At 51.7% G+C, this 27,728-nt stretch overlaps 1 protein-coding gene across 1 annotated transcript; it reads right to left on the bottom strand.

Moving 5' to 3' along the window:
* Nucleotides 1-6,789: 6,789 nt before the first annotated feature.
* Nucleotides 6,790-19,303, bottom strand: CHRNA10 (cholinergic receptor nicotinic alpha 10 subunit). The gene is made up of 5 exons (XM_048845682.2): nt 19,234-19,303; nt 11,963-12,108; nt 11,234-11,388; nt 9,630-10,162; nt 6,790-7,955 (listed from the first exon to the last, which is right to left on the bottom strand). Exons 1-5 carry the CDS (start codon nt 19,301-19,303, stop codon nt 7,330-7,332), a joined length of 1,530 nt encoding a protein of 509 aa, XP_048701639.1. The 3' UTR covers nt 6,790-7,329.
* Between the last annotated feature and the right edge of the window lie 8,425 nt (nt 19,304-27,728).

Raw genomic sequence — 27,728 nt, 5'->3', positions numbered from 1 at the left:
CCACACCCTGGCCGTGACACAGTGACCTAGAGATATAAGGCACCACAGCTTATTACCGACCCCTTGAGCCAGCCAGGCTCAGGACAGAGCATTTTATCTACAGCAGCCTCACCCACAGACCAGGAATGCCAGGACACCACGGGCAGCTGACACCCTGCACTGTGGCATGGGGTAATTAACTCCAAAATGGGGAATCCCCACTGCCGTTACAGCACCAGTGCTGCTGTTAGCCTGGCTGCGGGAGAACGCACGGGCGTGGATTGGCCCTGGTGCATCGGCAGCAGAACCGTGAGGGCCCAACTCTGCCCTCGGTTCGTCTGGGGCCCACTGGAGGCAAAGGGATAGCACAGGTGTAGCACTGGCCTCTTCCCTTCCAAATTCCCCACTGACGCAGTCACAACTGCCAGGCCAGCCACACCTCTGCCCTGTCGCTGGTCTCCCTAAGTGCACACCTCAGGCCTTTCCCTGTCTCAGGGTGGAGTCGCACAATTCTCCCCCTCTTAGACCAAGCCCCAGGCTACAATCTGATGAATTCCCAGCCCCGGATGGTAACCAAAGCCAGCCTATCTTCAGATATCCCAGCAGGACCTGTGTCTCAGTCTGGCTCCCCTGAATGTCTCCACCTTCTCCAGAGAGCGTTTTCCTTTTTAACTTTGCGGCAGTTCGTCAGCTCTTTTACGTTCCCGTCCTGGCCTCGTCTCTGACCTGTTCTCCACTGTAAGCTGAGAAACGGCTGATCCTGAGCCCTTCATCCCCTGCCTGCTTGTTTTTCCTGACAGCCTCCTACTAAACTAAACCAATATGTATTCGTACATCAAGGCCCCAGTCAGCAGGTCAAAGTACAGTATTCATCAGGCTTTACCAAGCACCTCCAAATCTCTTCTAGATGCTCCCACCAGTGAAGCTCAGACAGACCAAATCATTTGCCCCAGAGCACATCTAGACCTGGTTAAAATGGTGGTGGCCACTGCGCCTTGTCTACACTAGAGCTCCGATGGTGTGAAGCTTCCGTCTAGTCAAACCAGGACCTGGAGTCAATGCATATTGCTCAGGGCTGGGCACATGCAGGAAGAAGAGACTTGCCCGGCTACAGCTGATCTGAAGATACAGCGAGCAACAGTCTCTGGGGCTCTGTCAATCCTGCCTTCCGTCAGCGTTCAATTCACCTTTGCAAGAATACACTAGCTTTCAGCTCCCTGGGCCACTGCATCTCCACCTCCTTTCCCTCAGTCAGCATCTCGCTGAGAGGAGGCTCCAATCAAATTTCCAGGGCTGCTCGCATTGGTGAAAGCCTAGCTGATGAGCAAGGGGGCCATCGGAGATCTAGACCTCTGCACAAGACACAGAGCCAACAGAAACTGCATGGACACAATCGGGTCCCAGGCAGCCCCTTACTCACAGAACAAGCGCTCCAGATAAATCTGTCAGGCCATCACTTTGTCCTCCTGCAGATCCCCTCTAGCTAGCCTCCGCCATGATGCCCTGCCCATAGAGCAGTGCTAGGTGGGTGGCAAGCTGTGATAGAAGAACTTCCACGCAACGCCTGCTCCTTTCACCATCACCTCGTCCTCCCCGTCTCCTCCTTTATTGACCATCTGTGGCATCCTGTCAAAAGCAAGATAGTTTGGACACTTCCCCTCCTCACACGGGCCCGCACAATGAGGCCCTGGTCACGGATCAGGGCCTCTAGGCACTATTGCGATGGAAATAATAAAGACAAATTGCAAGGCATGGGAGGGCAATGCAGGGAGAAGTGAGATTTATGCTCAGTAGGAGAAAATTGCATCCACGTCTGAGACTGTGGAAGAGTCTCCTGGGGAAAGAGTAAGCCCTTTTCCTGGGGACATTTAAAATCAAACTGGACGTGCCCTGGAGAATATGCAGAGCAATCCTCCATGGGGCATGGAATGGATGGAAGCTAACAGCCTTTCCATCTCTAACGTTGATACCTCTGTGGCACTGATCATAAGAATGGCCAGACTGGGTCAAATCAATGGTCCATCCAGCCCAGTATCCTGTCTTCTGACAGTGGCCAATGCCAGGTGCCCCAGAGGGAATGAACAGAACAGGTCATCATCAAGTGAACCATCCCCTGTCACCCATTCCCAGCTTCTGGCAAACAGAGGCTAGGGACACCATCCCTGTCCATCCTGGCTAATAGACATTGATGAATCTATCTGGACTAGAGGTGACTGGAGCAAGAAGACTCAAATACATCCGATTAAGGCCCAAGCTTTATCAACACAGCTATGTCGATTAGGGGTGGGATTTTTTTTGCTGACATAGCTGAGCCAAAGCCCTAGTGTAGATGCACTTATGCCAGTCTAAAAGGGCTTATGCCTGGGCTGTAACCATACAAGGTTAAGCATTCTGGGTGTTGGTGTGAAGTTGTCTTGTGAAAATCTGGCCATCAATGTTCATGGGGCTCATTGCTGACAGGTCCTGTAGCACATATGCACCAGGCAGATACAATAAGAAGGTGCTTAGGACTTAATCTTATTCAGGTAGGAACATCTGGGACACAGGGTGAGCTGCATCCTTAGAAAACTAGTTTTTAGCTGACTGGGGGGAGGGGGGACAGAAAAGGTGGCAGCAGAGGAAAGGAGGAGAACAAAAAAAGACCAGCTGACCAGAAGGAGTTTAAAATAATGAAACCCACAGGAATGGGCACCAGTCAGGAAGACAAAGGTTACAGAAGCTGGATAAAGGGCACCAGCCGGGGGAGAGGACAATTAGAATGCAACAGTCTGCATGAGGCCAGATGGATCCCCAAGGACTCCCATGGGAAGGGGGAGAGAGAGAGGGAGGGAGGGATACTGGCAGGCTGGATGTTTAATGCCGTGTATGGTCTCTACGCACCTGTGCGTTACATGATTAAGTGTAAAAAAGAGCATAAAGGTGTTAGATGGGGGGGTGTGGGGGGGGCAGTACAGTCAGTGCCCGGCAAATGTGCCTGAGAGGCCAAGGGGAACCAGTGCTGGAGCCTGCTGAGACTGAAAACTCAACACCCCCCAACCCCACCCGGGGCTCCAGAGCACTGAGGTTGGGTTCTTTCACAGCCTGCCTAGTGGGTGGCCAGGGCAGGGCACTCACCAGGGTCTGACGCACCCTGGGCAGCCTTCTATACCTGGGGGTGGGGGAGTTGCTGCTTTAGTTATGCAGGCATGTTAAAGTGACACCACGGCCGTGTGGACAAGTCCCAGGCCCTAGCTCTGGTCACCACGGTTGCCCCTGCTCCGGAAAGCCTGACCCCAAAGGCTCAGCCAAGTGGGTGTGGAGCATTACCGCTGAGCTGTGTGGGGGGAGATCTCTGCTTAGGCTCCCCTTTGCGCTCCTTCACTGGGCTACGCCTGCCGCCCCTGCTAGCACCCCTGCGTGGGGCAGAGAAAGCATCTAGATGAATCGGCACAGCACAGCAGGCCACGGGCAGCCATGGGAGGCTTCCCTATGGTAGAACAGCTCTCAGGGCTGCTCTGACCTGCACTGGGGGCTGCTCCCGTCTTTTCCTCCTGGGCGCCACCTTCTGCGCCAGGCCTCCCAAGAGGCACAGGATCTGGCCCACCCTACACAGGCGTAGGTGGCCAGGCGTGGCGCAAGGCAGTGGAGAATCGGGCCCACTTGTGCCCCGGCTGTCGTGAGAGTCGGGGTGCTCAGCTCTCCTGACCTACCCATGCTATGCAGGGGCTAGGTAACGGGTGGGGGAGGAACATACCTGTGGCTCTGTGCTATTATAACCTCCCCTCGTGCACGAGGTGCTTCGGGTGTCTTCCTGTGTGCTGGGATCACCATACAACCAGGCAGCAAAGCAGAACACCACAGGGGTACAAGTAAGAGGAAGCCAGACAGTCCTGCTGCTAAATTATTTAGGTATAAACCTGCAGAGCAGGATACAAAGCAAAGCATCCAAGCCAGGCACCCTGGGGCCAGGACACACTGGGAATGTCACTCAAGGTTTCCAGGGGGGTGGAGCATGAGACGGAGATGCACATGCAGGCACTATGTGGAGAGGGCAATCGTGAGCGGATCAGGCCTGGGTTCTGCTGGTGTAATTCGCCATCAACGCTGCATCCCAGAGAGCGGGCGTGCCAGGGCGTTGGGACACGGGCCCGTTTAAATCACGTCAACTGGTTTAGTCAGTGTTTTCTTCCATCATCGCATCAGTGTGGTGGTAGGGCTAGGCCGGTGACTAATTATAGCCTACGAATGTGCAGGGTATTTTCATTGTTCAGACTGAGGAAACTCAAACACCTATGGCCAAGCATTAGCGATCTAGAGAATATTGGTTCCAAAATGTCACCTTCAGAGGAAAGATGCCCTAGCAGCCGGCCTCTCAGTCCAGCGAGCCAACCCAACCCTGTTCCCACAGTGCTCACCACCTGATTCTCCAAGAGCTGCGGAAACCCCCAGGCATAGCCCATGAGCGGGCGGATTCAGAGGGACATGTGGCCCAATGGGCTTCCATCCGGTAACACATGCAGATGCAGAAGGCAGGCCTTAGCGTGCTGTGACTGAAGCAGGGCTGGCTGGCAGAATGGCTCACAGGAGGGATGTGCACTTAGTTCCTATTGCTCAAATTGTCAGAGGGAATTTGTCTAGTGGTTACAGCTCAAGGAGGGAATCAAGACACCCAACTTCTACGCCTGGCTCACTGAGCGACCTGGGGCAAGCATGGAATGCAGCTCCATAGTCCAGGGGTCCCCAAACCTCCAACTGTTGTTTCACCTTGCCGTGCCTCAGTTGCCCCCCCCCCGTAACATGGGGACGATAACACCAACCGCAGAGTGGCGCTGTGAAGTTTAATCCATTTGCTTCTGCAAAATGTGTTGAGATCTTTCAAAGTCTTTAGGCTCCCATGGATTCCAATGGAAGTTAGGAGGTGCTGGGCCTGGGGTACTGCACTGCAGGGGGCATATGAAAACGTAGATAGCCCGTTGGCTAGAAGGGCCTAGAGGAGGAGCAAATGTCATTAACAGGGTACTAGCTGGAAGGGCCAATGCCCCAGGACCAGAGCCAGGGGCTCCCTCTGACTCCTGGGCAGCACCGCGGGCTCTCAGCAGTCAATAAAGGCAGCAAAATCATGTTATTTTCCATTTGGTCGCATGAGCTCTATTAATTGAGAGGGAAAGGCTAAGCCGATTAAGCCTCCAAGCAATTGCAGAAATCCCATCCTGCCTTGAGGGTCCCCTCCCGCGCTGCTCCCCAGAACCCCATGGCTCCGGGCCAGTGACTCTTGGTCCCTGGCCCAGCGCAGGCCAGGGGGAGAACAAACAGGGAAGATTGTTACGAAGGAGTCCAGGCGTCAGAGCTCCCAGTGTAACTCACGGTGCGCGTTGCTGGAATGGGAATTCTGATTGGGCTTTGGGGAGTTACAGACACATCGATGCTACTGTGACCATCTGTACCCCTACATTCCCCCCTTCGATAAACCTTGGACTAAGTAGGTCTGGTGGGGTCTTTGAAAGCTCATGATTGACTCATTGTTATTGTGTGGCAACCAAGGTTGTATGTAAAGTGAGAAGATTCCACTGTCTGATATTACTGAGGCCTGACCGAGACAAAAGGCTGGCCAATGCCTCAGGCAGGTGTCAACAAGATCAAATGAATGTGTCACCTGATTAAGCAACCACGCTTTGGCAGGAGAGAATGTGTGAGCAAAAGTCTGTGTTTGGACAAAAACAGCATGAGGTTCCCGTCCCCGCAGACTTTGTCTCCCCAACCTCAGCTGTAGGTGATGCTTGTGCAAGAGAAAGAACTACAAGAGAAAGAGTGCAGATATCCCAACTAATCTCTCCCTTTCCCTCTGCCCCGGCATCAACAACGCCTGGAGAACAAAGGAGCAACATGACTCAGTGGAGACCCTGTTTGAAAAATTCAGCCAGCAAGACTGTAGGAACAAGGGGTGAGAGAGACTTAGCTGTGAATTCACTGAAAAGATAAAAAGCAACTAACAAGTTACTTCTTTGTAACCAATTCTGACTTTTATGCCTCATTACTTGTAATCACTTAAAATCTCTCTTCCTGTAGTTAATACGTTTGTTTTATTGTTTTCTGTAGACCAGTGTGCTTGGATCAAAGCGTTTGGGGAACACCCTTTGCGATAACAGGATTTGTGTATATCATTTTCCATTAATAAGATGATGGACTGGGATTGTCCAGGCAGGTGTGAGGCAGTAGAAGCAGCACATTTCTGGGGAACGTCTGGGACTGGGAGTTGGCTGGTGTAATTCATGAGTGGCTGGGCAGAGCACTCATACTGTGTAACTTACATGTTGGAGGCTGGGTGTGAGCAGACCAGGAGCGGTGGCTCTCCCAGCAGAGCAGTGTAAAAGGCACCCCAGGTTGGAGAACTGCAATAGGAATGGGCCATCCAGCCACAGAATCAGTGACCACATTTGCAGCAGGGAAATAGATAATTAAGCTGACGGGGGTTTACATGGAACATTCGGCCCAGAGAAGAGGCCGGCGCACGTCTGCCTCTGTCTGAGCACTGCCTGGCACAGGCTCAAAGAAGGTCACTCTCCACCCGGAGTCAATGGGTTGGAAGCAGCCACCACCCAGATCCTTTCCTGCATTGCCAGTGGCATTAGCTCTCTCCGCCCAGCTGGACAGACTGACTGCATATGCGACGGTGTCAGGGTCCCTGCAGCAAAGCCTTCGAGTGCACAGGTGCTGCCTGGGGCCACGACACACGGTCCCAGATGGATTTTCTAGCCCAAGAACAATGCACAGGAGACGTTCCAGAGATTTTATTTTGGCCTCTTTATTCCAGGCCACGCTCCCCCACAGAGCTCTTGCAGAGGTGACTGAACATGTTAGAACAACACACGCTGCACTGGGGGGCAGGCTACAGCCTGCCACTCCCTTCCAGAGCTGGGATGGAATCCAGGAGTCCTGGCTCCCAGCCCCTCCCACACCCTGCTCTAATCCACTAGACCCCAGTCTCTGCCCAGAACTGGGAATAGAACCCAAAAGTCCCAGCTCTCAGTTTTCCGCCCCTGCTCTAACCACTACCCCCAAACTCTTTTCCCCAGAGCCAAGGAACAGTCCCAAGAGTCCTGACTCCCAACCCTCTCTCCCCACCTTTCAAACCAGCTGTGTGGCTGCAGCAGTAACAGGTGCCATCCTCATGGGGGAAGACAGGTTCTAGGATAGCCAAAGAATAAATCGCTATGGAACTAGAAGAATATGCTATTAGTGAGATCTCACGTGCAATGCTTTCCACAGCAGCCCCGGGATGGACCATCCCAGGCCACCCACGCATGTGCACCCGCAGCTCCGACAGAGCAAGAGGTCCTAGCTAACTAGTGGGCATTGCGTGCCGAGGGCTTTTCAGATGGCTTTGCCCATGATGAGCATGCTCATGAAGAAGACCATAACAAAGAAGACCCACATGAAGATGCGATCCATGACCTTGGCCACTTTCTTCCACTCGCCGCTCCGTTTCTGAGCTGCCTTTTGGTCCCGGAAGCAGTTGGCAATGTACTCGACGTTCCTCAGCAGGCTGTTGTGGTGGCAAAGGCACGGGCTCTTCACACAGACTTGGTGCTGCTGCCCCTCCCGGCCGCACTCTAGGTTCTTGCATGTCCCAGTCTCTTTCCAGTCCTGCTGGCCAGAGAGATTGCTGAGCCCCTGCGGCAGCAACTCCTGCTGCAAAGACTCTTCCCAGCACGTCGCATCCGAGTTCTCCTCCCTTGTCTGGGCTTTCTGCTCCTCCTTGGCAGCCCTGCCGCTCACCACCTGGACCGTGGGCCGGTGGCCCAGTTGCCGCTTGGGACTTTTGCAGCTCTCCCCCACCTCATAGACAAAGAATAGCTGGGCCATGTACTGCAAGATGAACTTCTTGGCCCACCTGGGCACGGGCTTGGCTCCTGGGCCGCAGTGGTGAATGTTCATGATGAATATGGTCAGCGCGGTGGAGGCTGTGATCATGGTCATGGTGGCAATGTAATACTTCCCTAGAAGACAAGGAGGGATGCGCTGTGACTGACCTGGGAAGTGGGGGACTCGTGGCTGCAGGCCCAGACACTGGTGCTCACCTAGGGAAATGGGAGGCGGGGACCTTCAACACCAAAACACAAGCCCCTACCACATAAGCTGAAGAACAACAACTCTAGCTATAAGGAAGAAGCAGGTTGTTATAGTCCTAGGAATGGCCTCTGTCCTCCAGCTGAGTCCCTTCCACCAGCAGTAGACAAGAGGCTGGTGTAGGACCCTCTAGGCCATCAGAGAACCTCTTGCACTAGGATGGTCCTTTAACAGCTGGGTACATCAGCTTTAGATCCAGAATCTGGTGTCAGTATGGTGCAAAGCAACCATGCCGCACCTCAGGATCTGGCCTGCAGCCTTCACACTTGGCTTGGTTTTTGTTTTTTTTTTTCTTTTTTTGTGTTTTGTTTTTTAAAAGGTGTTTCTGAAATCTACAGAATACAGCCAAGCTTTAGCAAAGATACACAGCCCAGCTAGCTAAACCAACCTCTACTGAAGCCAGCCCAACTTAATGGGGGCTGCCTATCTGTCTCAAATAAGAACCTTTCCTTAAATCTGCAGTTGTCTGGGTCATCCCAATTCAGGATGCACATTCTGGCTGCAAGAGTTTAGTACCTTAAACCCACATTAAACATTTTGCAGATCAGGATTTAAAAAACAAAACAAAACAAAACAAAACCCCAATATCCTATAGAAAAGTCACTGCAGAATTTGTACGTCACAAGCATTTTAAAATGGTAAATTCAGCCTGAACTGCAATAACCTTAGCAAAAGCTTTATGCTATCTATCTATCTAAATATATGAGAGAGAGAGAGAGAGCGCGCACTCCCCCAAAATATCAGACCATATTGAAAAATGCTATTTTAGATTAAAGAAATTGTCCACTTTCAAGTAGGCTCAAACAAACGAGCCTCAAACTTGGGTTGAGTCTTTGATCTCAATGAGATCTATCAAACAAGCTAAGTTTGAAGCTTCTAATTTCATTTGGTTTTATTGTAGGTATTCTGAGCACAAGATTTCTAAATGAAGCACGGTGGTGAAAGGGGGACCACCCCTTCTCCACTTGCTCAAATAAAACCCCGAAAAAAAACTAACCTGAACAGATTTGGCTCAGACGTTCAAAATAAAAAATGTATCTTTGGGGTGAGACCAAGCATGGAAAAGTTACTCTGGAAAGGTATGTGTTTGGTTAGATTCATAGATTGCAAGGCCAGAAGGGACCATTGAGATGATCCGGTCTGATCTGCGGAACACAGGCCAGAGATCTTACTCAATTTCTGTATCTAGCCCGTAATTTGATGGGGCTACAGCCCATGTGCTAGAGAGACGTCTAGTTTTGTCTTTAAGACAGCAAGTGATGGAGAGTGCCCCAGGTCCCTAGGTAAGGCAAGAAAGGGGAGCTAGAACGGAAGCTGGAATTCCACCATGGCTGCAGTGTGCCGCTTGCGGACAGTTTTTGCGAAGAGGCTGAGGACCGGAATGGACCATGCCCCTAGAGCTGATCCCTGCATCTTGGGGCTGAAGCACATGAATGGTGACATGGTTTAAAGCATACCCATTCTGCATCATGTGCTGCATCTGCAGAGTGGATAGAGGGCTTCCACAGTTGCCCAGCCAGCTGCAGGAAGAGGCAGATACTCACCAATCAGCGGCACGTTCTCGGAGGGTGGCATGCTCTCTGCCACCAGCAACTGGAAGACGGTGAGCGCCAGCAGGACTGTCACTCCCAAGGAGACCTTCTCCCCAGAGTCAGCTGGGAGGTAGAAGCCCAGCGGGGCCAGGAAGGAGATCATGATGCAGGGGAGGAGCAGGTTGAAGATGTAGAAGGAGGCGCGTCGCTTGAGAATCAGCGTGTAGGTGATGTCGGGGTAGGGCTCCGAGCAGCAGCCGTAGATGATGACGTTCCTCTTGGCTGGCATGCCCAGCACCTCCCACTCCACGTTCTCCACGAAGTCAGTCAGGTCGGCCGTGTCCAGTCCATTCACGAGGTCGATCTGGTTGCCGTTGTAGGTCCACGAGCCGAAGGTCAGTCGGCACTGCTGCCCATCGAAGGGGAAGTGGGAGACGTCCACCTTGCAGGAGCTCTTGGTGATGGCAGGGGAGTCCCACATCACCTGCCCATCGTAGCGGATCACCACGTTGGTCTCCATGGAGCCCGTGAACTGGTTGTCTGCGCTAGAAGGACAGGGAACACAGATAGGGGCAGGGAGGGGTCCTTACATACATGAGGCAAGACTGCACGGCCCTTCGCTAGCCTAATCCCTCCCCCACTCTGCTGGGCTTGTTTCTGTAGGGCTGCTCACGAATGAGAGACATAGCTCGCTGGGTTGGCCCGGTAAGGTCCCTCATGAGCACTCGGTGGCCAACACAGGTGTGTTTTCATAGGGTCGCTTGGTCACTCACTGGCTTGTTGTTATTATAGGGTCACTCACTGTGGGCCTTGATTTTGTTTTTAAACAAATGAGTCATGAAACTTTTGCTCTGAGAAGCCCCCCCCCAATAAAAATCACCTGGACTCTGCAAACAGATGCAAGAAAAAGCCAAGTCCAGTTCTGGGCTTCCCAATCATCAGTGCCCAGTCTTTAAACAGCCACACGCCCCCTTCTGACAGCTTCCCTCCTGTCCTCCCCCTCGGGGGCTACAGCGCAGGCTTGGATGCCACGTGCTGCTCTGAGCGGCAGGAGCGGGCTTTACCTGCCTGCGTGCGCAGCCGCTCAGCCATACCCGGGCACTGTCGGGCCCCAGCAACCCGATCCCTCTGGCCCGGCTGCTCCCAGCGCTGCACCGGGGAAGGTGCGGGATGGGAGCAAAGCAGATGAGGCCAGGAGCCGCAGAACATGCCAGGAAGATCTTTGCCCGCTACATCCGGGCAGCCTTTGAGGGGGCCACTGCCCAAGGCAGCAGCTGTTACGCTCACTGTGCCGCGGGGGGTGTGGGGGGGGGCGTAACAAGGGTGCAATTACACGGTCTCCACATGGGCCCAAGACGCCTCCATTCTGCTGCCTGTTAACCTGCCCAAGGGATCCCCTCTTCCAGATGGAGCCTGAGGGCGACGGGCTCACTAGGGGCTGCAGCCTGCAAAAAGGCACTTCAGTAACCTCCCCTCCAGCTAACAGAGAGCCACCACTGGCTCAGGGGGCAGGGGCCTGTGTGTATGGAGCTGGAGGGTCCCTGGTTCTATCCCCCCGCCAGGCCGCAGGAGCCCCGTCTCCAGAAGCGGTGCAGTTCAATATCAGGCTGACCTACTTGTTATACAGGACTATGTCCGGTCTCCATACATAACTGCTAGGTATGCGGACGGTGTCGATCCCATCGTAATCGTCCTTATCCCAGCTCAGGTAGGCGTCCACCCACACCTGCCTGATCCACAGGTAGGCAGTCAGGACCTGGTTCCGCTCGTCCTGGAACAAGGAGAGATGAGGAGAGGTGTGTGTGAAATGCAGCCACCTCTGGAGAGGGGGGGAAAGATAGGAGCAGCCGCTGGTTTTACACTAACCTCCAGTGTATAGGGCATTTGCCATACGCTTTACCAGCATGAAGCCACCCTCAGAAGGGACTCAGACCCTGGCCTTGCCAATGGTGATGCGTGCCTCACTTTCAGCATGAGGAGAATGCCAGGGAAATCCATGGGACTGTGCAGGCTTTGGGGCTTGGAGTCAGACTATGCTAGAAAACCTACCACATCAGGGAATCACAGGTCAGTTCTTCTTTGGACTGGATGGGACCAGATCCCACTGCAGTCATGTTACTAATTCCTGTTAGCCCTCACTTTGGGGGGGCTGGGCTAGTCACTGGGCCAAGGGGTGCACTTGGAAGCTAGCTGCAAAACACCCAGTGACATTCGGAGTAACCTTCTCAGCCCCCATCGGGGTTGTCTGTCCCGCAACCTGCAGAGCAAGGGTTCCATCTCCCAGTGGGCGGCATGTCTCGCGTGGCTTGTGCAGTGAAGGAATGGCCTGCATTTCCCAGACGTACCATGTCGATGATTTGGGACAGGGTGATCCGCAGGGTGACGTTCAGCGCCCGGTCCGTGTCCTCCACCGGTCGCAGAGCGTTGGAGTAGTTGGCAAACAAGTCGTGGAGCAGCTTGTAGGCGAATTTTCCCTGAGCCCCCGAGCAGCCTAAATAAATAGATAAGAGACACACAGCAAAGCTGGAGGGGAACTGGGAAGCAAAGGGCAGCGGGGCGCCATAGAACCCAGCTGTGCACACAAACCCCTGAGCTAACTGCACAGCTGAGGAACACACAGAGCTACTGCCAACAAGAGTATATCTGTGGGGCAGAGCAGGGGTCACGGTGAGCCTAAGAGCATTGTCGTGCCAGGGGCAAGGGGCTCGTGGGTAACCAGTCGTGAGTTTCAGCTGGTCTGACCAGTTCAGTGTCCCCAATTCGCTTATAGCCATCTGTATACAACAGTCGTCATGTAAGGAGTCATTGGAAAACCAGTACCGCACTGGTCATTACTATTCCGGCGTGGTCTACGTACAGTAAACACCTAGAGGACTGTACAAATGTGAAGGAAATATGGGACTATGATATATTTGAACCAGACAGGTCTGGGGAGTGGGGAAACAGGTTTTTCCAGACAAAGGAAAAGCTGATGGCTCCCTCCAGGTGCAATCACAGATCATTGGCAATCACAAGCGAGGCCAGTCGTTGGCTAACAGGGGCTGCAGGGACAGATGAGTTTGCATTGTAGAAAGCACCAGAAGGGAAGAAACTGGCCTGGAATCTTCTCCATCAGATGCCCCGGCACCGTTCCTCACGGCAAGGGTAAGGAACTTTGAGACAGGAACATTTCAGAAGTTCACGGGACTATAGAAGAGGGGCACAGAACTCCAAGGGCTCTTTCACCTAAGACGACAAAGGAACTGAGCACTTTGGACTTCATTGAAGATCCTGACCAAGGGGTTGCCAGCCACCTCGCTGGAAGGTGTGATAGATTCTTACCTCAAAGCCAGACTGTAGTTTTGTGAGGTCTTAGTCACTAGAAAGTGTAGTGATTATTAACTCCAGCCAAAACAATGAGCCACCCGGCTTTTGTCTCTTTGAAGGAGCAATGCATCTTAATTGAGCCTCTGAGCAGTCCAGGAGAGGGCTGGACATTTCAGGGCAGACAGTTTGGGGGAGATTCAGGCCTGTGGTGGTGTTGGGACCACATGGCTAGTAGTGACCAAGGCTGGTGGACACCAGAGCGTGGCTGGGTGGACAAGCAGGCTGCTGCAGTCCGCGTTGCTGAACCAGGGCTGTTCGTCACACAGCGCGGGCTTGTATCCTGGCAGGGAGCGGCGAGCCGGGGCGTTACTGCAGGAGAGCATGTTAAGGTACTCAGGGTCACAGGGCAGGCGGTGACCCAACCTTCCACTGGTCTGGCTTGCAGCCCACTACATGACAATCCCGGAGACAAGAGGAGCGAAAGAGTGTGTCAACACCGCAGAAAGTAGAACGGAGTGATCTGGTCAATGATCATCGTTTTGATCTAGCGTCTATCCATAGGCGCCAGCTCCGTGGGTGCGCCGGGGCTGGAGCACCCACAGGGGGGAAAAAAACATAAGTGCTCAGCACCCACTGCCAGCCCCGATCAGCTCCTCCCCCTCCCTCCCAGCACCTCCTGCCTGTCGTGGTCAGCTGTTCAGCAGCAGGCAGGAGGCGCTGGGGCAGGAAGAGGCGGGGGAGGTGGGGCCTGGGACCGAGCACCCCCCGGGAACTAGGGAAGTGGGCACCTTTGCTTTGATCCCTAGTAAAATAATGGAAATCTTATCAAGAGGAGAAATCACCAACCAGCCAGAAGAGAACAGGCCCTGGAGCAATCAACACTGAGGGTTAATCTTGCCAGACACACACATGCTTTAGAGAAAACAACTGGATTTAAGGAGCACGGTAGAGAGAATGAGCAATATTCTTCGGCTGGCATAACAAGGTTGAAGTCCTTGGAGCTGCAGGGACCTACCCCAGCCCAATGTATCTGAGTTACAGCAAAGCGCTCGACACAAAGTACTTTCAAAATCCGAATTCCTTTTCACTGATTTTTTTAACAGACGAGAACGCCATCAGGGGCACTAAAAACCGGCTAAGGGACCCGAGATGCTACACGGCAATGTATCATGTTGTGGGGAGGTGGCCAGTGGGAATGGCTGGCACCAGGACTGGCTGTAGGTTTGATCATATTTAATGAGCTGCATGCTAAAGACAGATGCAAAGCCTGGTAAGTTGGTAGGAGTTGCCAGCAGCAACGAGGACAGAGAAGTGAAACAGGAATATTTGAAAGAAGGGCAGAAACTGGGAGGTTCTGCTCAAAGACCTGCAGCTCACAGGTCAACCCCATAAAAGGCACCGGCTGGGAAGCAGGGGGTCGGAGCGACCCCCAGGAGAAAGAGTTTCTGCTGTTCCAGCATGTGACCTTTCCATACTGACTGTTGTTCTCAGGCTCCTGGCCTTGCTTGGTTAAAGCCCAGGAGCCGCATTATGAAACACACCTGTGAACCCAGGTATTCACAGCCCTGGACTGGGAGCACGCCTGCCAATGTGGCTACAGAGCCCAGACCAGCCAACCCAAAGGAACTGCCAGGCTCTAATGCATTGTGCATTGGAACGGACTCATTTATCTAATGAACTCATGGCTCAGCCCCGCCTGGCCTGTCCTCAACACATCGGTCTGAGAGCCCCAACACCCCTGTGAGGCAGGGAAGTTCTAGGATTCCCCTTTTACAGATGGGAAACTGAGGCAGAGAGCGAGGCCGAGTGACTCACCCAGAAAGTCTGTGGCAGAGCAGGGAATTGAGCCCGGGTCTCCCAAGTCCTAGGCCACCTGGCTGCAAACCCCATCACCTCCTCCACTGCCCGTGTTCTCATCCCACCCATCAGCATGGGAAGGGAGTTGGAGCAGGGCACTTTACCTAGTTGAAGCCTGTGTGACAACCCCCTTCTCCCCTTTGCTGACTCAGAGCTGCCAGGGCCTTGTGGAGGCGGCCATTTGGATCCCTGAATGGGGGGGGGGGGCGAAGGGGGAAGAGAATAATGCTCCCCCTCCAGAAGAGCTAGATCCCTTCTCCCAGGCAGGTGGGGCCGTGTCAGCAGAAGAGATGCACAGCAGGTTCACAGCAGTGACCTGGGAATGCCGGGGCCAGTGACCACGAATGGCCCATGGCATTCAGGCCCAGCAAGGCAGCCTGGAGCAGAAGCGAGCTCAGCCTCCCAGCCAGCAGGGCCCCAACCCTGCATGCCGAGAATGAGAGGGAATCGCCGGCCCAAGCACCCGCTCTGTGCGAGCGGGCGCCTGTCCTGGCTCTCAGGCAGCCACAGCCCGCAGAACCTTGCTCCTGTCCTGAGCCTCCCACTGGGCACATCGGGGAGACCAGAGCCAGCACCAGCTGCTCTAACCAGCGAGTAGGGCTGAGGCCGGGTCGGGCTCTCGGACCGCTCAGCTTAGACCTAAACCCAACTTTCACTCCAGGGCAAGGCCGGCTCCACTGCCAAAGGCCCACGGCTGGTCCTGGGAGCTCGGCTGCTTTTTCCTCCGTTAAGCTTCTGTGCAGCACGTCTCACCTGTAGATCTCAAGGCCCTCTGCAAAGGCAGGCAAAGCTCACCAGCCCCCTAGATAAGGGATACAGAGGCCTCCTTTCCCATCGCTAGCAGCCCAATAGGGCCCCCAACTGACTCTGAATGGCAGGTCAGCTGCCACTTCAAAACAGACATGTGCCCTGCCCCCAATCCATTATCTTCCAATTAAACCCAGTGTTTCCAAAGGAACGTGTCACCCCCGTGCCACCCAGAAACAATCCCGAGCGCGCCGTAGCCTTAAAAACAAGGAGGAGTCCGGTGGCACCTTAAAGACTAACAGATTTATTTGGAAACATCCAATCAGCAGAGAAGTGGGTTTTTTACTCGTAAAAGTTTATGCCCAAAATAAATCTGTTAGTCTTTAAAGTGCCACGGGACACCTCCTTGTTTTTGTGGATACAGACTAACACGGCTACCCCTCCGATACCTGCCTTCGTTTTCAACGTGGATTTTAGAACACAACCACCAGTCTCCCTCCAGTCCTTGGAAGTGGCCACATGGACATAGATTGCCTGCTATTCCATGGCTTGATCTCATGTTTTTTTCATGCAGGCCTAGCTATGCCTCTCACACGGAGCAGACGAACGCACATTTCCAAGATGCCTTCAGCTTGGGCATTAATTTGGGACTTCTTGTTATTCATCGCCATTCCCAAGCTCTGTATTTGTCCCATCGGTTAAATAAAGACTCCGAAGATTAAATCCCAAGGCCCCAAACAGACCAAATAAACGCCCCCCACCCCATGCAAAGCATTGCTTCTGTGCATTATGCATCAGTCCAACAACTGAAGAACAGTTACCTACTTCTCCCCTGCCCTGCTGCCTGCCCCCACAATTTAGCTTATCCCCCCCACCACTAAACCCACCTAGAAAAGTTAGGAAACTAAATGCTGTTTGCTGCCATCACATTGTTCCCTCTGCTTATGTGGTCTACCCCCCACCCCTCTGTGTGTCTGGGAAGGGACTACCTCCTACTCTGTACAGAGCCTAGCACAATGGGGCCCCATTCTTGGCTGGTCCCGAGGCACAATCATCATAAACATGATTAACAATAATAATTTGCAGCTCTGCTCCACGCTGCATGACATGAGCTCTTTATTCTTGTCAACAGCACTGGACCATACCGTGGCAGAGGGGGGCAATGCAGACTGTGCTGGGCGGATGATACATCAGCATAGCTTCCCACACACATCGTCCCCTTTCCATTGAGAGCAATCCCATGGTCCGAGGACGCATTTACTGCAGAGATGAGGGCTGGGACGGGCTAGTCCTTTGCATTCGGCCTTTGAGTAGAAATGGTCTCTCAACCCAACGGAGATACAGCCTCATTTAGCAAAGGTACTGTTGGGTCTTTTTCGATTTACGTAAAAATACGAAGAAAGCACACGAAGAAAGGGTCCCCAGTAATCATGTTTGCTAACGCTCCCCACCACGTCTGGCCCAGGAATAGCAGAAGGTCTTTAAAAGTGGGGGGCCCCCCCCAGCGGTGCCTGAACCCTGGCTCCTAATCCCCAAGACCCCGCCCCTTCTCCCCAAAGCCCCACCCCTTGCTTGCTCCTCTCCTCCCCAAGGCCCCCGCCCTCTCACCAGCTCTTCCTCCCCAGGCCCCTGCCCCTCACTTGCTCCTCTCTGCCCCCTCCCTCCTGTCACTACCCCTTACGGCCGGTAAAAAGTGGAAGGTCATGGCCCTCTGCGCCCCCCTGATCTGGCCTCATTACACACAGAGCACTGCTCTGATTGGTCTCTGGTGGCCTCTAAGCTATAGAGCAGGGTGAGCACCACACTGAGAGGACTCACCCTCTATTTAAAAGGATACTACCATATTTCTACGCACTTTAGAAACACCTTACATGAAGTGCCACATACAGGAGCTATTTGTCCCTCATTCCTGAAAACTACACCGGGGGGCGAGGGGGGGAGGCCGGTCGTGGGGGGTGAATCCTCTGGCCCAGGAGTTCCCAGTTCTGCCACAGACTGAGTGCGAGACCTTGGGCAAGTCTTCGGATCTCTGCGCTCCCCACCTACACCATGGGAATAGCAGTACTCCCTCTCCCCTGCCCCTTTGATTGGGAGCGCTACAGCGCAGGGGCCATGTCTCGGCCAATGCATGCATAGGTGCCGACTTCCCCACTTCCACATGAGTGCTCAACCCCGACTCTGCCCCTGGCCTTGCCCCCACTCCTTCCATGCAGCCCTGCCCCGCCTCTTCTCACCCCTTCCCCAAAGTCCCAGCCCCAACTCCGCCCCCTCCCTGCCCCTATTCCAACCCCTTCCCCAAATCCCCGCCCCTGCTCTTCAGATTGCATGCATCCCGTGCCCCTCCCACAATGGGGTACGTCTCCTCTAGCAGGCAGAGGGAGAGGAACGCCGGCAGAAGCATTGTGCCAATCCCACTGTCAGTGGCATGGGGGGGACTTTAAAGAAAGGAGCCCCCTCCCCCCCCCCTTCAGCATATTGCTGGCCTCGAAGAGATCTTAGCAGGGGTGACACTGCATGGCCGATGAGCCTGATCCCAGCTAAGTCCCTGGGAGGGAAGCTGAATGACACAGTACCCAGGGCAAGGTGGGAGGGTCTCATCCCAATTCTCGGTGCCCTGTCCTTCTGCCTCCTGGCTTCAGCTCCCACATGAAGGATGCTTGTGCAGAGCTCCAGCCTTGCTTGTGTTTGAAAGTTTAATGACCAGGATCCCATTTCGCTGGCAGGTGCGACTGTTGACATCTCACAAGGTTCGCTTACAGATCAAGATGCACCCTTTCCAGTTACTAACGGGGTGCCTTTCCAAAAGGGCAGGTGCTTTCATGCAGCTGATTGAATCGCAATATAGTTGATTGCAATGGCGGGCTTTGCAGCTTGACTTTCGAAGGTAAGATTCCTCAGGCATCCATTCAGCAGGGTGAATACAGAGCTCAGAACTGCCAGGCCTGAATGCATTGTGCATGGGGCCAATGCATTAGGGCATGCATTTAATTAGATCATTTATCTAATGAAATTATGGCTCAGCCCCGCTTGACCTGTCATCTCTTCAGTGTTCTCGCCACGTCGGTCTGAGAGCCCAACACCCCTGTGAGGCAGGGAAGTTCTAAGATTCCCTTTTACAGATGGGAAACTGAGGCAGAGAGTGAGGGCAAGTGACTCGCCAGGGTCACACAAAGAGTCTGTGGCAGAGCAGGGAATTGAGCCCGGGTCTCCCAAGTCCTGGGGTGCCTGGAGGCGAAAGGCTGCAAACCCCATCACCTCCCTCCCGGCCCATGCATTCATCCTGCTCAGCAGCATGGGAAGGGAGCTGGAGCAGAGCAGTTTACCCCAACTCAAGACCATTTGAGGGGCTGCAGTTCCTGGCAAAACCAGGAGTGTAAAACTCACCAAATACTACACTGAAGCGGTACAGGAGAATAAAACCAACCTCATCGGGGAAAGTGCAGAGCGTGGTTTGCTCAGAGGAGTGTAAGCTGGCTGTCGTTAGGATAGAGACCCACACAAAGATAAATTTCCAGAACAGGTTGCAAGTTGCATGGAAATTATTTACTTACGGAGCAGATGCCTCAGACTAGCCTCCCGGCTACTGAGCAGCTGCTGCTATTAAATGCTTGCAAGCAGGACAGAGCCAGCAGCTGGGCTGGGATTTCCTAAAATGAGGATTTTCTTCCAGGAGTGTTTACGAACAAACAAGTTTACGAATTCTCACCTGGTGACACAAAGATCCCCAAGAAGCCCAGAGAGAGCAGGCAGGAATGGAGACCCCTCCTTGGATGCATCCTTGCGTTTCCGCTGCTATCCAAAGCGTGCCTTGGAGAAGAGCCCTTGGAACAGTGGAGCACACAGGTGCAGGGCTCAGGGTGACATGTCAGACGCTGGCTTCATTTGGGACACCGCAGGGAAAACCCGATCTGCCAAATTGTATCCCAAACAGGAACAAGTGAGCAGCTCAGCTGCGAGAGCCGTGAATGCAGAATCCTTGCAGGTGCTGGCAGCCGGCTGCAAGCTCGGGGGGGTCTGGCTGTAATGCCATCCTCTCTCCTCTTCAAGAATCACGGAGGTATTCTCATCGCCTGGTGTGGGGTTTTTACAAAGAGCTGTGGTTAGTTCACCTAATGGGTGACGTCAGTGCAGGAGGAAGCTCATTGCCTCTTGATGGAAATTTAGGGAAGCCAAGATCAGGGGGGAAGCCAACAGGTGCCGAGGAGCACACGGTTTGGACAGAGACATCCCTTAGGGATGAATTTATAAAGAGGGAACTCGATCCTAATAAAGAGGATAGGAAAGAAGCCGGTAAAATACAGGTGAAGAACAGTCACACACGAAAGAGTTCCAGTTAACGATAACATAGGAAGCGAAGCAGCTGAAAGTTGTTAGAATGAACAAGTCTAAGTACGAAGACAGGTGAACTCGAGCACCAGGCCTTGGAGGAGGATGTTGATATAACAGGAATCGTGGAAACAAGGAGAGTTAATGGGACACAGAAATAGCAGGGTACAAAATATAGATGCAAAGCAGGATCTGAATGAGCCGGGGGGGGGGGGGGGGAGGAAGAGACTTCAGGAGCAGACTGGTTGCATACACACCTCTACTCTGCCTTGGTATTCAGCAGAGGGAACTGCTTTGCCAAAGTGATCTGTTTTGGCCAGGATTGGGTTGCAGATCACAGGGGTGATGAAATGCTAGCCTTACTGTATGAGAGAAGGGCAGCAGAACTGTGCTTAGCCTGCCCTGATTGAGGGGATCACCCTCCACAGACCCTCACTTGCTAAGCCGGGGGAGGAGTGCCAAATCCCAAAGATTGGGGGAGGTGGGTAGTACTTCCTACAGAGTGATATGGCCTTTGCCCAAAGAGTCCTAGATACTGTGTGACCTTCCCCACTCCAGTGTTTGAAAGCAGAGCTCTTTTGGACTCAGTTGAGAGTTTCTGTTCAGCTATTACCAGGGCTGAATCCCTGATAAATTGGTCTAGGGGCCACACCTAAGGACCGCTATAGAGAGTGGTGAAATGAAAGAATGCAGAGGCTGTACTGGCCATGAGGTTCCCTGCTACCTGATGAAATCATCAAGGACCTGCGTTAAGTGGTGGAACCTCAGAAGTGTCCGAGAGCGATCAACAGCCATGCGCGACCAGTGGCAAACAGCCAGTTGCAGAGGTGCAGAGCAACCAGCAAGACATTGCTCGAAGCACCCTCCCCCCCTTTCTGGGGTGGGAGGTGATCCCCCGCAAACACACCTCTGAACGCTGGGTCTTTGCTAACAAAGGACAACTAGCTGCGTGCAGGGTGCAGTGGATGGAGATTGGAGTGGCGGGTTAAAGGGTCATTCGTTCATTGGACTTTCACACAAGGTAGGAAACTGAGGCACAGGACACGCCCAAGGCACTGTGGGGTGGGTGTTTGCTTATGCTCATGTGCTTTTGGAATGTGGGTGTGGTGTTCTCCCAAATTAATGCTGGCTTCCCTTTAATAAAAGTTATTTTTTAATGCACCAACTCAATGCTTACGAGTGAGGAAATACTGCTTCTTAGAAGCCCCTGGGGGCAGTGTTAAGGATGGGTGGCCAGTGACCCAGCCGTTGGGAGAGGCTAGCCCCCTCCCCTTCTGCCCCCCCTTGTCCCTTTCTCTCCCTCCCCCCCCCCCCGCCCTCCCCAGGGAACCACAGAGGGAGGGCCTGGCCTGGGGGCAGTGCGTGGGCAGGGCCATGCTAGGCTGTTCGGAGAGGCACAGCCTCCCCCTGCCTGCGATATCCACTGCTCGTAGTGTTAAATTTTCCCAGATTACGGGGCAGGGGCTAAAGCCAGTTCTGTTTTGTATTGTTAAGAGAAAGCCCTAGATTCTGAACCTGGCCCTTGTGGCTGCCGACTTCACCTGGCAGACGGGTTACATGTAGGAATGACAGAGCAGGTCGTGCGGGTGGGGGAGTGGCAGTGTGTGTGAAAGAAAGAGTCAAACAGAGTAAAAATATTAAAAAGAGTCAAACTGTACCCATAGAATCTCTATGGATAGAAATGCCAGGATTGACTAGGAAGTGTATAGCAGTAGGAATATACTACCGACCACCAGAGCAGGACGGTGAAGGGAGAGGAGAAGCTACAAAGGCAGAAAACGCAGTAATGACAAGGAATTTCAGTTATCCCCATTTTGACTGGGGACGTTATCTCAGCACAGGATGCAGAGATAACAATTCTCGATACCATTAATGGCTGCTTCTTGGAGCAGCTAGTCCTGGGACGCAGACAGGGAGAGGCAATTCTTGATTTAGTCCGAGGTCGAGCACAGGATCTGGTCCAGGAGGGGGACTATAGCCAAACCGTTCAGTAAGAGCGACCATAATGCAATTAAATGTAACATCCTTGTAGGGGGCAAAACACCAAAGAAACCCACCACAGCATTTTAATTCAAACTGGTTAAATGGCAATTAAAAGGAACAGGCACAAGGGTGAAATGCCTCAAACACCATAATAGAGGCTCAAACTAAACACATACCCCAGTTAAAAACAAAAACAAACAAAAAAAAAAAACAGTGACAGGATCAAGAAAATAAATACCCCCTGGCTAAACTGCAGAGTGAAAGAGGTGGTTAAAGGCAAAAAGGCATCCTTTACAAATTGGAAGTCAAATCCTACTGACGAAAACAGAAAGGAGCATAAACTCTGGCAAGTCAAGTATAATTGGGCCAGCCAAAGAAGAATTTAAAGATCAACTAGCTAAAGACACAAAAACTAACAACAAATTTATTTTTTAAGGATATCACAAGCAGGAAGCCGGCCAAACAATCAGTGGGGCCACTGGACAATCAAGACGCTAAAGGAGCACTCAAGGAAGACAAGGCCATTTCAGAGCCGCTAAATGAATTTTCTAGTCTACATCCGTCTTTACTGCAGAGGAAGTGAGGGAGAATCCCACACCTGAGCCACTCTTTTTAGGTGACAAATCTGAGGAACGCTCCCAGATGGAGGTTTGGGAACAAATTGAGAAATTAAACAGTAATAAGTCACCCAAGATGGGATTCACCCAAAGGTTCTGAAGGAACTCAAATGTGAAATTGAAGAACTATGAACTGTGCTATGTGACCTATCGCTTAAATCAGCCTCTGTACCAGATGACTGGAGGGTAGCTGGTGCTGAACCAGAGAATTTGCCGGACCATAGGAGGTCAATGCAGAATGACAGTGTGTCTCCATAGGAAGTAGGGATGCGGGGGTGCTGCAGCACTCCCAGACTTTGCACAAAGCGTGGCCCCTCACCCGGGGTCCCGGCCGTCAGCCCCAGGACCTCCCCCTCCCTCCTGGAGCTTGAATGCCACGACTCAGCTGTTCGCAATGCTCTGTAAGCGCTGGGAGGGGGGAGCAGGAGGAGGAGTTGGTAAGCATGGGGCTGCCGGCGCACAAGAGGAGAGGGGAGCTTGGCACCAGGGGATGCACCACACCCACTAATTTTTCCCCGTGGGTGCTCCAGCCCGAGGGCCCATGGAATTGGCGCTTCTGCCGGACCATGGATGTTGCCAGACCAGGGAGTGCCGGATCAGAGAGGTTCAACCTGTACTTACATTTCGGTGTATCGTCTATAGAGCAGTAGAAACGAGTCGTCGTATGAAATTTTAGTTTGTACTGATTTTGCTAATGCATTTTATGTAGTCTGTTATAAAACTAGGCAAATATCTAAATGAGTTGATGTACCCCCTGGAAGTCCCCTGTGAACCTCCAGGGATATGCATACTCCTGGTTGAGAGCCACCAACATAACATGTGAGGGTTACCTGATTAAATTAATAGACAGCATGGTTAATAATGAAGTACTTCTTCACACAACACACAGTTAAACTGTGGAACTCATTGGCAGGGGATGTTGTGAAGGCCAAAACTATCACTGGGTTCAAAAAAGAATGATATAAACTCACGGAGAATAGCTCTAAATTGGGTGTCCCTAAATTTCCAACTGCCAGAAGCTGGGACTGGGCGCCGGGGATTGATCACTGGATGATTGCCATTCCCTCTGAAGCATTTGGCACTGGCAGGAGGCAGGATACTGGGCTAGATGGACCACTGATCTGACCCAGTATGGCCGTTCTTATGTTTTGTGCTATAATCGGCGAAAAAGAAAGACAGGAACTCTTCAGCATAGAACAGCGGGTGGTGCTATAATACCTTTGCCTGATTTTGCAAACAGCCCATGCTGAATAGCAGAGTTTGGTTATTTAGCAAGGAAATAAAAACTCTTAACACCCTCACCAAGATCAATATCTGAACTGTCCACTCTCACCCTCCCGCACTGCTGCACAGCATCATCATGGGCTGTTAAAGAGGAAGCTACGCTGGTGGCTAAGGCAGCGGCGAAGGCTTCAGAAGATCTTGGTTCTAATCCCAACTCAACCCCAGATTTCGCACAACGTTGGTCAAGTCACAATCTCCGAGCCTGTGTGTGAAGTAGGGATAACACCTTCCTTTCCAGTCTTCTCTGAGATACGGACTGTCTCTTATTATGTGCTTAAGAACAAAAGAATGGCCATACTAGGTCAGACAAAAAGCCCAGCTAGCCCAGTATCCTGTCTTTGGACAGTGGCCAATCCCAGGTGCCCCAGAGAGAATGAACAGAACAAGTAAATCATCAAGTGATCCGTCCTGTTGCCCATTCCCAGCTTCTGGCAAACAGAGGGTAGGGACACCATCCCTGTCCATCCTGGCTAATAGTCACTGATGGACCTTATCCTCCATGGATTTATCTAGTTCTTCTTTGAACCCTGTTATAGTCTTGGCCTTCACAACATCCTCTGGCAAGGAGTTCCACAGGTTGACTGTGCATTATGTGAAGAAATACTTCCTCTTGTTAACCTGCTGCCTGTTAATTTCACCGGATGACACCTAGTTCTTGTGTTATGAGAAGGAGTAAATAACACTTCCTGATTTACTTTCTCCACAACCAGTCATGATTTTATAGACCTCTATCATATTCCCCCCCCCCATAGTCATCTTTTTTCCCAACCTGAAAAGTCCCAGTCACTAATCTCTCCTCATATGGAAGGTGTTCCATACCCCCATATTGTGCCATGTCCAACGGAGTCTGATCCCATCTGTGGCCTCTAGGTGCTACCATAATATAACAAGAAGTATCAGTTAACCACGAGCAGGCACTTCACTGGTACCAGCTGTGTGCCTTGGGATCCTTCAAAGCCAGAAGGCACCGTGTATCAGAAACAATTGCTTCTCATCTTTCAGAACCAGGCATGTCTCCAGGCATTCCCCTACCTGAAGGCATGATACCTCTGCCCGCTGCTGTTCATGGGACATTTATTTATCCCTGTTTCTTACCACCACCTTTAGGAGGAGTCTTTAACAGAGCAAATGTAACCACCCCCCCGTCCCCCGAGTTTTACAATACTTTAAAAGGACAGACTGTGAAGCTGACTTCAAAGGTTGGCACAAACAAGCCCACCACCTAGCATCACAGCTCAAATGGTGGATAAGCTGCTAATAAGGCTGGCTTCTCAAAAACCCTGGGGAATAAATGCTGGATTTCTCAATGGAGATAAATGGTCATAGCAGTGAGAGATTGCTAGATTCCAAGTCCAGAAGGGACCACTGTGATCATCCCACTTGACCACCTGTATAGGACAGGCCACAGACCTGCCCCAGAATAATTCCTAGAGCAGTTTTCAGAAAAAACATCCAATCATGATTTGAAAATGGTCAGTGATGGAGAATCCACCAAGAGCCTCAGAAAATTGTTCTAATGGCTAATTCACGGCTTATTTCCAACCTGAATTTCAATAGCTTCAACTTCCAGCCATCGGATCATGTCAGACCTTTCTCTGCTAGACTGAAGAGCCCGTTAAATATTTGTTCCCCATGCAGGTACTTATACACTGTGATGAAGTCACCCTTTAACCTTCTCTTTGTTAAGATAAATAGATTGAGCTCCTTGAGACAATCTCTATAAGGCAGGTTCTCTAACCCTTTAATCATTCTCATGGCTCTTCTCTGAACCCTCTCCAATTTGTCAATTGTGGGCACCAGAACTGAACACAGGATTCCAGCAGCAGTCTTACCAGGGTCAAATATAGAGGGAAAATGAGCTCTCTGCTTCTACTTGAGAGTCCCCTGGTGATGCATCCCAGGATCACATTAGATCTTTCGGCCCCAGCCTCACACTGGGAGCTCACGTTTAGCTGATTATCCACAACCAGCCCCACATCTTTTTTCAGTCGCAGCTTCCCAGGATAGTCCCCTTTATATATAAATAGCCTGCATGCTTTGTTCCCAGATGTAGACATTTACATTTAGCCATATTAAAATGCATATTGTTTGCTTGCACCTGGTTTACTAATGGATATAGATTGCTCTGAATCAGCAGCCTGTTCTCTTCATTATTTAGCACTCTCTCAATTTTTGCATCATCTGCAAACTTTATCAGTGATGATTTTACACCTTCTTCCAGCTCATTGATAAAGATGTTAATGGCTTAGGGCCAAGAACTGATCCCTGCAGGACTCCACTAGAAACAGACCTGTTCAGGGATGATTTCCTGTTTACAATTACAGTAAGACCTATCAGTCAGTCAGCTTTTAATCCATTTAACATGTGCCATGCTCATTTTGTATCCATCTAGTTTTTTTTAAATCAGAAATGTCATGCAGTACCAAGTGAAAGGCCTTACAGAAGTCCAAGTATACAACATCAACACTAACACTTGAATCAAACTTGTAATCTCATCAAAAAAAAGGCATCTGGTTAGGTTGACAGGATCTGTTTATCATAAACCCATGTTTATTTGTATTAGCTACATTATCCTCCTTTAAATCTTGATCAGTCAAGTCCCGTATCAGCTGCTCCATTGCCTTGCCCGGGACGGATGTCAGGCTGACAGACATATAAATTACCCACATCATTCCATTCACCCTTTTAAAAAACTGACCCAACCTTAGCATTATTCCAGTCTTCTGAAACTTCCCCAGTGCTCCAAGACTTATTGAAAATCAGCGCAAGTGGGCCAGCAAACTCCTCAGCCAGCTCTTTTAAAATTCTTGGGTGCAAGTCAGAAAGACTCGTGGATTTAAAAAATGTCTAGAGATCAGGGGCTATTATCCAACCAGCATCTCTTCTGGGGTGGTCCGATATTGGAGCCTCACTGTGCTAGGTGCTGTACACACACACAGCCCCACATAGCTTAGACTTAAGATGGAATAAACCGATAGACAAATAGCATTGCCCTGTCACCTGAGGCCCAGAGAGATGAAGTGACTTGCCCTCAGAGATACAGAGGGTGTGTGGCAGAGCCAGAAATTGAAGCCACATCTCCAGGATCCCATGCCACTGCCTCCGCCACAAAGTGACCTCTCTTCTCTGCACCACATTTGCAGTAGCCGGTGTACATAACCTCAGTGCCAAAATGGTGCTCTGCCCTGTACATGTCAGCGTCTGCCTCTAAAAGTTAACAGTCCAAGAGAAAGACTGGGGAAGCTAAGAGGAAGGAGCAATTTGGAGTGAACTTCTTCTGCTGTCCACCAGCAGCAGAGAGAAGCAGCAATCCCTAATGGGCTAAAAACGCAGAGGATGGAGGCTTAGAGAACAGTCAAAGAGACACTGGGTGACATTAGGCACTTCCACCTTCTCACCGGGTGTAGCAGAGAGCCCCTGCACTTTGCAGGCCTAGGAAGTTAGAGCTGTTGGAAGAGGCTCTTCGTGAGGTTGCGAATGGGCTCATGATGCTCCAGCTCAAATAGATACTCCTCCCGGAACACAGGTGCAGCTCCCGGCCTCACCCAGGGGGCCATTTCAAAGTGTCCCTAGCAGCTTCCTTGACATCTCCTTGGCTTCATTTATATGCTAATCCCAGGCAGCAGCAGATGAGCACGAGGGATGATCAGTTTTAAGGCAGGATACGGTTTTATTTACAGGTGGTGAATTATTAATCCCTGGGCCTGAAGTCCCTGCCACTTTTCTCCTTTGCGCCACGACACAGGAGCCAGAGCAGCAGATGGATTTGCATGAAGTCAATTAAGATAATGAAAAAAAAAGGGTAAGTCACAAAGTGACCTAACTTTCTTGTTGCCTTTGGAACAGTTACAGGTGTCACATTTAATTATCCATTACATAATCCGAGCTCTGCTCTCCTGGGGAGCGAATGGGATACAAGCACAGCGCTGCAAGGTTTCCTGTTTCCAAAGGAAAGAAACTCACAAAGGACCTTCCCTTTCAAGTAGTTAAT

This window comes from Caretta caretta, chromosome 1 (genome assembly GCF_965140235.1).
Source record: "Caretta caretta isolate rCarCar2 chromosome 1, rCarCar1.hap1, whole genome shotgun sequence".
Classification (NCBI taxonomy): domain Eukaryota; kingdom Metazoa; phylum Chordata; order Testudines; family Cheloniidae; genus Caretta; species Caretta caretta.
Note: the sequence above shows the minus strand (reverse complement) of the source record. Positions and strands in the feature narration are given on the sequence as shown.